General features: G+C 44.4%; 1 protein-coding gene across 2 annotated transcripts in view; it reads right to left on the bottom strand.

The window, feature by feature from the left end:
* C1QTNF5 (C1q and TNF related 5) overlaps window positions 1-10,490 on the bottom strand; it is a 77,747-nt gene extending 67,257 nt beyond the window's left edge. The window contains exon 1 of one of the 2 annotated variants that reach the window (XM_069224845.1): window positions 10,400-10,490. In XM_069224845.1, coding sequence (XP_069080946.1) covers window positions 10,400-10,431 — 32 coding nt within the window. In that variant the 5' untranslated portion in view covers window positions 10,432-10,490. Of the gene's footprint in view, window positions 1-10,265; window positions 10,372-10,399 lie in introns of those variants that run through there. The other variant, XM_069224846.1, reaches the window with a different exon arrangement.
* Between the last annotated feature and the right edge of the window lie 647 nt (window positions 10,491-11,137).

The raw sequence follows: 11,137 nt of genomic DNA on the forward strand, positions 1-11,137 counted from the left end.
AAGCTACCTAAGCGATATACATGTACCCACCCTCTCTGGTGGCCTTGGAAGAAGATATTACCCTTGCTGAAGTCCAGGCTGCTATAGCTCACACAAACTCAGGCAAAACCCTGGGACCCAATGGTCTTCCGACTGAATTCTTACAGAAGCAAGTAGACATCTTGGCTTCCCATTGCTCCAACTATACCTCACAAGAAAGGATGGCATCTTCCCATCTGATATGCGTAAGGCCACGATTGTGGTTATACATAAGACCTGGACACCACCTACCGCCCGCAACTCCTGCTGGTCGATCTCACTGATTAACATAGAAACCAAGGCCCATATTTATACTTATCTAGCGCCACATTTGCGTCATTTTTTGACGCAAAAACGGAGCAAACTTACAAAATACAATTGTATCTTGTAAGTTTGCACTGCTTTTGCGTAAAAAAATGACACTAATGCAGCGCAAAAAAAGTATAAATCAGGGCCCAAGATTCTAGCTACTATCCTGGCCACTAGACTTATAAGGGTTATTTCCCCTCTAATTCACAATGATCAGTCCAGCTTTATGCCCAAGTGCTCGACTAGAAGAAATATCTGAAGGCTCCACAACTACAGGATGGAAGTCTTGTCTAGGTGGGACCCTCACATGTTTGTCTCTCTGGATGCTGAAAAGGCCTTTGATGTCATACACTGGCCTTTTATGACACAAACTCTGAGAAGAATGGTGTTTGGATGGCAATTTGTCGACTGGGTTGGCCTATTATATAGGGAGCCCACAGCAGCCATCATGTCGGCAGAATTTCCTATCAAGAGAGGGACTCGTCAGGGATGTCCCCTATACCCCGTACTCTTTGCACTGACTATGGAACTGCTGGCATGTATGGATTGCGCACATCTAACCATCAGGGGTTTCAAAATGGTTCCCCTATTCCAGAAGAAAAGGTTTCATTACACGCAGATGATATCATGCTATATCTGTCCCAACCAGCAGAATGAAAACCTGCAGTCCTTCAGACTTTTGAGCACCATGGGGCCCATTCTGGGTGCATAATGAATTGAGGTAATCCATTATTTACCCAGCTGGAGGAAATCTAGATATGACAAATGTTCCTGGGAGACTCAGAGTGAATCGGGAGGGACTGCGATATTTAGGGATCTATGCCACAACTGTGCTAAAGAGGTGCATAGAACACAACTTAAGGATGGTGCTGGCTGACTTTCATGCAGATGCTGACCGTTGGAAGAAACTCCCCCTAATGATACTTGGCAGGGCAGCAATGTTTACAATGATTACTCTCCCTAAATTTCTGTACACTCTACAAAATACATGCTACAAAATCCCTGATGATATTTTTGACAAAATCGATGGTGAACCTAGGAACTTATTACCGAACAATCGACACCCTAGAATAGCACTCCACGCAACCCGTACAATTGGGGGATAGCCCTTCCGGACATCCGGGCTTCTTACTGGGCATCTCATTTGATAGTAATCAATGACTGGTGCCATGTAGATGATGAACACTCTACCTATGCACTAGAAAGGATGCAATTCCAAGCACACCACTATCACCACTATCTCTACGGGGGAAAGGAACGAGAAGCCTCCTACCAGACACTTAGGTGACTCTTGAAGCGTGGTGCAAGGCTAGTAAATGCCTGGGATAGGTGTCAAAGGTTACTCAGGAAACTCCACTATGGGTGGGACGATATTTTAAAGAAATTAGGAAATAGAAGAGATTTACAGCCTGGGACCATATTGGTATGTTTAACGTGGGTGACATAATTGAAGAGGGTGCCCTGAAGCCCTTCTCGTCTCTCCAGAGGGAGTTTCAAAACCACAATAGGCAACAATATAAATATTTACAACTCACCCATTCACTGAAAGCAGAAAATATCCCTGCATATCTCCCGTAGTATGCACGGTTAGAGGTTAGGCTTTTGATGGGAGAGATACAAGAGAAAGCAGTCTCTTACATATATAAAACTATTAACAAATATACGCCTGATGCCCTATTGAAACTAAGGAACAAATGGGAAATAGATGTTGGTGAATTAGAAGATTTAGATTGGGAAGCAGCATTAATGTTCGCACAGGACCTAGCGATCAAATCTAGACTCAGAATTATTCGGCTCAAAACCCTGCATAGAACCTATTATGAAATTGGTAAGGCAGCTTTTCCAGACTGTCTGAAATGCAGGGGCACCGAGGGGATCTCATTCACATATTATGGACATGTCCAGCCATTCAATTGTTCTGTCAAAATGTACACCTGGCACTGAGCACAATACTAGGGCCATCAATACCTGAGCAGTCCTCAAAAAATGATAAAAGTGTTAATAGACCTGCAGGTCGACTACCATGAATAATCTACACGACCTAACTGTAATGTACTTGATCTGGAAACAGTTTTCAAATTGTGTGATCCTAGGCAAATATTGTATTTTACAGTCACCTTTTTCTTCATTCTCACATATGAGTGTACCTTCAAATATGTGAGTTCAGCATTTCTGCTGTAAAAAAATCCTCTTTTGTTTGATTAAATACACTAAACGTTTGCCCAATGTTTAATAATTCTAGCCCCCATATAGGGTACACATGATCCATGCATGACTTGCCTTTTGATTTACTAATAGCTTTGCCTTCAGGGCAGGAGTGTTTCTCAATTTATGTTTAAAGACTCACTTTTTATAAATATATTACTAAATCATGATGAGGTAGCACACTGTTACGTCCAAGAAATATCCAAAAACCTTCCCACTAACTTGCAGCTTTGCTGATAAAACTATATAGTGTATTAACAATAATCTGTGAAAACTGGGTTTCAGAACACATTTATTTGCACACCACCAAGTAAAGTGTTCTGACTTTTTTTCATTCTGTTAAAATATATTTTTCATCACACAGAAGTAGAAAATAATGGTCTTTCACAGCTACTGAAATATATTTTGAAATGTTTGTAAAGTTGACTTAGTTATATACATGTTGTGTGTTAGGAAATACTGATATAAAAAGCCTTTCATTTCATATAGGTCAGACAGTTCACCATACAAAATCCTGGAACTCTGCAGTCTCAAGGAAAAGTATTTGCACTGCAAGAATACAAGCTGACTTTTGACCTCCGTCTCTGAACAGACAGCTAATGTGACAAGAGTAAGATTTAAAGGCATCTTAATTACTAATTCAGTTTCTTACTGAACAGAACGCCCATTCTTTGTCCACTCCCAGAAGGATCCAGTGGAATCTAAAAATATCTCGACTTCTAAAAATAAAACTCACCATACTGAGTGGTGAGTAGAGTTTTCGAGCCCTGCTGAGGACTCTAAGGCCTAGCGCCATTCTAATGACACATTAGCGTTATTTTTTTTACACTTATGTGGCGTTAAATGGCTACAAACACTGCACCATATTTACAAAGTGGCGCAATGCATGCATTGCACCACTTTGTAACCCTTTGAGCTACATTATGCCTGTGCCAGATATCTTTGCATCATTTTTTTTGTAACTTTTAACGCCTGCTGTAAGCAGGCTTTAAAAGGAGGCTCCCATTGGTTACAATGGGCCGCTGGGTGCATTGCAGGATTAGCGTCAACATTCTTCATGCTAATCCTGCAAAGCGCCGAACTAGCGTCAAAACTTCTGAAGCTAGTTCCCTAACTACCGCCATGGTGCGCCATAAATGAAATATGGTGCACACATGGTGGTGTTAGGGGGCGCAAGAAAAGTGGTGCTGCACTAGGTACAGTGCCACTTTCATAAATATGTCCTTTAGTACGTGAATTTAGGCAGAGCTATCCCTCCCACGGAGGTAACTAATGTTATGTAACTTTGGCCTAGTGGTAGCACAGAGAGATCTGGCTACACACTGGGGAGCCCCTCATACACCTACAAAGGCAGAATGGAAAAGGGGAATGGACCACTATATGGCAGCAGAAAGAGTAACATATAAGAGCAGAGGGTGCCCGTGCACGTTTCTCAAAATATGGGGTTGTGGTATTGATCACTATGGACTGGGACTCCAAGAGGATGCTGATGCTACTCCTTTATCTCCAAATCACTGATGTGGATACTTTGCTTTGCTATGCCCGCCAATTTGTTGAAAAGCAGATGTTTTTTCATGCACTGTCCTTGTTCACTACTGTGGAAACCTTTGATGTACTACTATCCTTTCGATTTGGTATTTTTGATTGTAATGGGCATCTACACACGCCCCTTTTGTTATGATCTACAAAACCTAATAAAAATGACTTCCTTATTTTGTTGTTTTGTCCTAATGCTTTACACGTATTTCTTTGTTTAAGCCTGATTGCTCGAAGCCAAACCTAACTAGCATTAAGGTAAGATTGAACAAACAAGCTGAAGGGACACAAGACAGTATTGAGTGTAATACAGGGTGAGGTCACACAACCACACAATATAATACATCACTTTCCTCACACAGACATTTCTGAAAACTAGACTACCAGGGAAGTCCCAAGTAGTGTGACTCATGTTAATCGCAGTAGGTGTTCGTATCCAGAATCCTGGCCTATCAATCTCAAACTTTGACTAAAATCACACAGTTTACTAACATTTCTGTGAGGGAAAGGTCTGCAATCTGTGGGGATCCACAAAATGTTCCACATATCTCCTGGGGTGCAGAAAGACTGTTCATTTTTTGGGAGAGGAAACACTTGTGTTTGCCCTGGGGAGCCTCTCCCTTCCTCCCCCAAAAGTAGCCCATTGTCCCCTTTCCAGTGGTACCTTTTCCTTCTTGACCGGAACTTGGTGGGGAAGAGTGATGCCCCGAATGTCAGTCAAATTGAAATCAGTCAGCGGCAAATGGTGCATCACACTGATAAAACTTGCATGACTATTTTATCATGAAGAAATCCCCTTTGCTGGAAGGAAGCTTTCCATGTAGCATTTTCTTTATCTTGCGGGGGTGGGAATGTGAAAATATGTCTTTGGCTCACCTGTGTCCTTTTATTTTTCCTCATACTCCAGTATTCAGCTGCTATGGGGCCAAGTTTAGAAGACTTACCTTAGGGAATCCAGGCTGGGGAAATATCCTTAAAAGGACAAGAGACTGAAACGGTTGCGGTGGACCACGGGGCGAGGTGAGCGTTCGGCTCGTGACACGGCCACGGTTGCTGGCGGCCGGGCGTGCTGCGCCCCTTCTGTTCTCTATTTCCTCACTCGAGGCCCCAAAGTGGGCTTGGGGCCTCAGCGAATTTTAGGTGCAGCGTGCCCTCGATATTAGACATGAGCACCTTCACCCCAGCCCCTCACTTACCTGATGCAGCCTGTTCCTTTCTTCTTTTTTTCTCTTCTTTCTCCTTTTCCTCTTTTCCTTCTTTGTACACTTAGCACAGCCATGTTCTTTTTTCTCCCAGAATGCCTTTCTTTTTCCCTGCATGCCTTAAGACCCTCTTCCAAAATGGCACCTTTTCTCTATATTCTCCTATGATTCTTTCCCAATCCAATATGGTGTCTTTCTTCGTCCTGTTGGTCATTTTCTGTTTTAGGGTATACAAGGAGTGTGATTCTTGTTCTCCTTGTGCTGCAACACTTCATTTGGTGGTGATCTTCGCTCCTGGTATTTTTTCTCCAGTTTTTTCCCTCGCGTGTTCCAGTTTCTTCCAGTATTGTTTTCTTGTTGGAAGACTTAACTTTCTGCTTCTTTTTTGCTCCAGGGAGTTCCTGCTATAGAGGTTTTTCCCTTTGGTTTTTTTTTCTCTGGGACTCCTTCTGGAGGGCACAGACTGCCTTTTGACGTTCCTTCATCAGCAGCACCATGGCTACCAGAAAGGGCCGCCCTTACCTTGGTCAAGGCAGAACCTACAAGGATCAAGACCACTCTGCAGTTCCAGTTGACCAGAGACATAAACGACGAGTAGCCCGTGACAGAAACTTACAGACAGTGTGCAGGGGAGAGTAGGCCCTCTCAAGGGCCATTTCAAACTATCTGGAGCTCTAGGCAGGGGCCAATTTTTGCACTACCTATTTCCTTTCAGTCCCCAAAGAGTTCACCTACTGACAAGACAGCAGGTGGCAGTGTGGGTGGCAGCGTATGTTGTCCATGCTGGGAGGGCCACACAGGGGTTGGTATATAGTCTTAGCTGATTTGCCTAGATAGCCTCTCTCACTGTCAGTAGATAGTTGCAGGGCTTTTACAAAATTATTAGTAAATTATTAGTTTTGTGCGGAGATGGGAGGTAAGGATGAGGAAATGTTGGCCTTCTTATTTATCATACAGGACGGGGGTATTTATATCCTTTTTAGGAAGTACCACAGTTGAGATAAACTTCAGGTAGACAGTTAAAAAAGCAGGACACTTAGGGCCTGATTACAAGTCTGGCAGTCTTCAAAATGCCAGCCCCGCAGAGGTGGTCAAGGCCACTGCTGTTGTGGGGATCCAACTGCCACATAAAGACCCTGGTGTTCAGACTGCCAGGATTCCGCCTGCACCTCCAGGATCCATGATCCCGACGGCCTGGCAGCAGCAGAGTTTGCAATCTGCCAGGGCAGCGCTGCCCTGCATATTACGACTTTGTTCTATGCCAGCATTTTCATGGCGGTAACACAGCCATTAAAAGGCTGGCAGAGAACAGGTGCAGGCAGTGAACATAACAAGGGTGCTGGTGCATCCTGCGTGCTACAGCATTACCGCCGGCACGATTACGAGCCAGAGACGAAGCTGTAGCCTGTTTCATGCTAGGCCGGCTGGCGGAAACCTCAGTTTTTGCCTGCCGGCCTAGCGGGAAACTCCTAATAGATCTGTCAGAGTGGTCACCACGAAGGCGGCGGCCACCCTGACGGGAGTTTGGCGGACGGGCTTTTCCATCCGCCAAACCCGAAATTAGGCCCTTAGTCTGTCTTAGTTATCTCCCAGGGTACCTTCTCTCTGCTTCTCTGGCTGCCCCTGGGCACCTGTATCCTTCTACACTCTTTAGTGGTGTCAGACTCTGTCTCCTCCCTGTAGCCTCTCTCATTCTCTCACTTTTACTCTCTCTGCCTCTATATTGGTATTTAGGTCGAAGCCTATCAGACAGCACAGATGTCTGGTTAGCTAAAGATATCTTGGGGACTTTTGGAAAGCTTTCCTGGGAATGCATTCCACCTGTTGCTTACCATTGGCTTTGTGATTTGTAACTTACTTTTTTGGTTTTCGATTTGCTGCCTTTGTTTTGAGCTGTGCAGCCTCAGTTGGTCCCTCCCAAGGAGCAAAGCCTTTTCATTCTTCCTTTCCTTGCATTCTACGAGTGCTCCTTTCTGTAAAGAAGCCTGTAAATCGTGTTCTTATCTTGTCACATTTGCTATGCATTCATCGATGGGACACTTTTAGGGGGGCAGCCGTGCACTGTACAAATGTTTTTGTGTTTGTATTCAAAGACAAAGGTCAAATGTCAGGCTCTGTCTTCTAAGCTTGTTAGCTATTTGGATTCCGTATGTTAGGAACCCATTTCTGAAGGAGGATTGTGTTTCAGTTTTGTCTGTCTTCTAAGGGACCTTGGTATTTACTTTTCTTTCCCCAACTACAAAGTGAGTGGATTCATATCACAATCTTGCAGGATACTGGGGGTAGGAAATTATTTTATTTCTAGCACACAACAACATTTAAATGAACTGCACAAGTATTTCAGAATATATCAGAATTGTGAAAGTACAATGCAAGAACATATTTTGTTATTTCTGAAGTCAGTTGGAAACAAATATTTCAATATAATCAAAAGGTTATTTTACTTAAAAATGTGTTGTCTTTAATGGCAGTGTGCTACCACACCGTGCATAGTCTACTCTACGCCACTCCATTCTACTCAACACCTTTCCATGCCACTGCACTCTACTCTGCCCTACTCTACAGCACTCTACTGCACTCCGTGCAACTGCACTCTACTCCACTCTGTACCACACTTCCCACTGCACTCTAGTCACCACTCCACTTTACACCACTCCACTATGCGTCACTTTACTCTACTCCACTCCGCACCACTCCACTCTACACCACAGTACTCTATGCCACTTCACTCTATGCCTCTCTATTCTGCACCACTCTACTCTATGCCAATGCACTCTATTCTACACCACTACACTAGTCACTACTGCACTCTACATCACTCCTGTCTAGGCCATTCCACTGTACTCTGCACAACTCCAGTCTATCCCACTTCACTCTACACCACTCTGCAACACTGCCCTCTATGCTAATGCACTCGACGCCAATGCACTATGCTCGGTACCACTCCACTGTATGCCCCTACACTCTACGCTAATCCATTGTATGCCACTCTAATCTACTCTGCACCACTGCACTCTATGCCACTGCACTCTACACCACCATGCACACTCCACTCTACACCACCCTGCTCTAATCGGCACCACCCCACCCCACTGCACTTTACTCCACTCTGTAGCACTCCACTCTATGCCACTGCACTCTATGGGCCAGACGTATCAAAGAACCTTTTCGCATTTCTTAAATAGCTAATTTTAAGAAATTGCTATTTAAGAAATGATAAATAGGAAGTATGGAATTTGTGCTTCTGTAATAGCGATTTCTTTAAATTCGCAATTGCTATTACCAAATCACAATTAGAGAATGCGACTCCATTCATCCCTATGGGCCTGTAGGCCCATAAGTGCGAATGGTTTTACATTTCCCAATTTGGGAATTCCAGTTAGGAATTTGCACATTAGGTAATGAAAACCCCAGGGTGCTGGGGGCCTAAGGCACCCTCTGATACACCCCCAAAAAATATTTGAGGACATGTGAAGCACACAAATGCCCTAGGGGCATGTGTGCGCTACATATCATTTTTAAAAATGCATTTATAATGCATTTTTGCATTTTTAAAAATTGCACATGCTTAACACCAAACAGGATTTGGAGGTAATTGCATTTCATAGATGCCGAATTCGCAAATGCTTGAAACATGTGCTTTGGAAATTGCAAATAGGAATTCCCTATTTGCGACTTCCTATTTAGAGAATCGCAATTTGCCATTCTCTAAATGGGGTCGCAATTTTAAAGAATCGCTATTTTAGCGATTCCTTAAAATTGCACAGCAAATGCCTTTCATACATCTTGAAAGGCATTTTTGCATTCGCAAATGGCTGAATTTTGCGATTTGCACCATTTGCGAATGCAAAATTGCTTGATACATCTGGCCCTATGTCACTTTACTCTGTCACTCAAATCTGCTCTGTGCCACTGCACTCTATGCCACTTCATTCTACACCATCATGCATGTCCACTCTACGCCACTCCATTCTACTCTGCACCACTCCTCTGCACTATTGCACTCTACTGTACTCTGTACCACTTTAGTTTACACCACTTCAGATCACTGCACTCTGTCCCACTTCACTCTGAGCCTCTCTGCTCTACCCTGAACCACTCTAGTCTGCTTCACTATGCTCTGCAACACCCTACGCCAATGCACTCTACACCAGTTCACTCTACTCTACGACACTCGACTGTACGCCACTCTAAGTGCCTCCACTCTATGCCACTCCAATCCACAACACTCTGTGCCACGCCACTCTACGACACTTTGCTACAATCTCTTGTTATCCCACTCTACAAAAATTCATGCCACTCTCCTCTACGCCACTAACTTGTAGCCATGCTGAACAGCAGCCACGCTGGTGTACAACATGGCTAAAGCACATTGGCAACGCCAGTAGCTCTTTCATTGGCGAGGCCTACTGGATTTGCTAATGCTTGTATTCCCTCGTGTTTAACCCCTCGCCCGCCACCCCACCCCTTCCATCAGCCTTTCTTAAGCTGTTGCGCTCTTCACTGTCTTCCTCTTTCAACCACTCATCCTCTCGATTTACCTCTCCCGGATACATGCCAACAAACCCGATTAAAGCGAGAAACTCCCGCATTTTTTAAGTTAAAGTGGTTTTATTTTAGCAGTCTCTTGCTTGAAATTGCCTACCCTTCAGTAGAAGTCAATGGAGAAAATACATTTCCCCGATGTTGTTTTTCAAAATCTCCCACTTTCCCGTTCTGAAATACTGGCATGTATGTATGGATAGTCTGCTTCAATCTCTTTCTCTCGGCCAGTCTGTCTTTTTGTCTCTGGCCCTCTCACTCAGCTCGTTCTGTGTTTTTCTCACCCTCTCTCGCTCTGATTCTGCCCCCTCTCTCTTCCTCTCTCCCCCCATGACTCTCCATTCCGTCTCTGCCGCACTGACTCGCGCACTTCCTTGAGTTTATTTTATGTTATTTCTGGGTGGGGAGGGGAAATGAGGCGGGGCTTACAGTAGTGAGACGGAGTCAAAATACCTCTCCTTTCTGCAGACAGAAGAGGGCAATGTCTTGGATTTTGAATCTGGACTTCAATCAGGTGAGCGACCCTCCCAGTTTCCCCTCCAACCTGCGTGGGACCCAAACCTCTCATCCCCAACTCGGCCACTCACTGCGATCTGGAGGGTTCCTGCTTGCCCCTCATCTCCTTCTGACCGTATGTTTCCTCTGACCTGATGGGAATGTCTGCTCGACAACAGCGGCGCTCTGACGAATGCAAAGCAAATGTGCCAAAAAAACACTACGAAGTAGGAAAAAATCTGATGGTGTCAGGAATATTCTAGCCACAAGCATGGAAAACAGCCAGAGAAAAACAGACTCACCCATGGGAAGAGAGAGAGAATAAGAGGAAGGTCGAAGAAAGAGAGATAGAAAGGGGCGAGACAGGTTGAAAAAGGCCGAGAGAAATGGAGAAAGAACGAATGAGACTGAGAGAGCGATTTAGAGAAAAAAATAGAAAGAGGCAGACATTGAGGATAGAGAAAGAGAGAGAGCGAGAGTGGAAGAGAGACGTAGTCAAGCGAGAAGATGAAAGAGAAAGGCAGTCTCGGGCAAAAGTTGCAGGAGGAGAGAGAGATGCGGAGGAAGAGACAAAAGAGAGAAAGAGGGGGGCAAGGGGTGGCGCAAAGAAAAAGAGAGTGAAAGAGAGACTCTGAGAGGGAGAGAAGGAAATAAAGGGGGGTGCTCAAAAAGTCAGAGAGAGACGGAGGGAGCGAGCCAGAGACTGAGAGAGAAAGTGATAGCGAATGAGAGGGAGATTCTTCCGAACAGAGGTAGATAGGAGAGAAGAGAATGAGAGAAATATTGTAAGAAACAGAGAGCATGAGAGAGTAAGCACTGGCAAAGTCAAT

This window comes from Pleurodeles waltl, chromosome 3_1 (genome assembly GCF_031143425.1).
Source record: "Pleurodeles waltl isolate 20211129_DDA chromosome 3_1, aPleWal1.hap1.20221129, whole genome shotgun sequence".
In the NCBI taxonomy this organism is placed as follows: Eukaryota; Metazoa; Chordata; class Amphibia; order Caudata; family Salamandridae; genus Pleurodeles; species Pleurodeles waltl.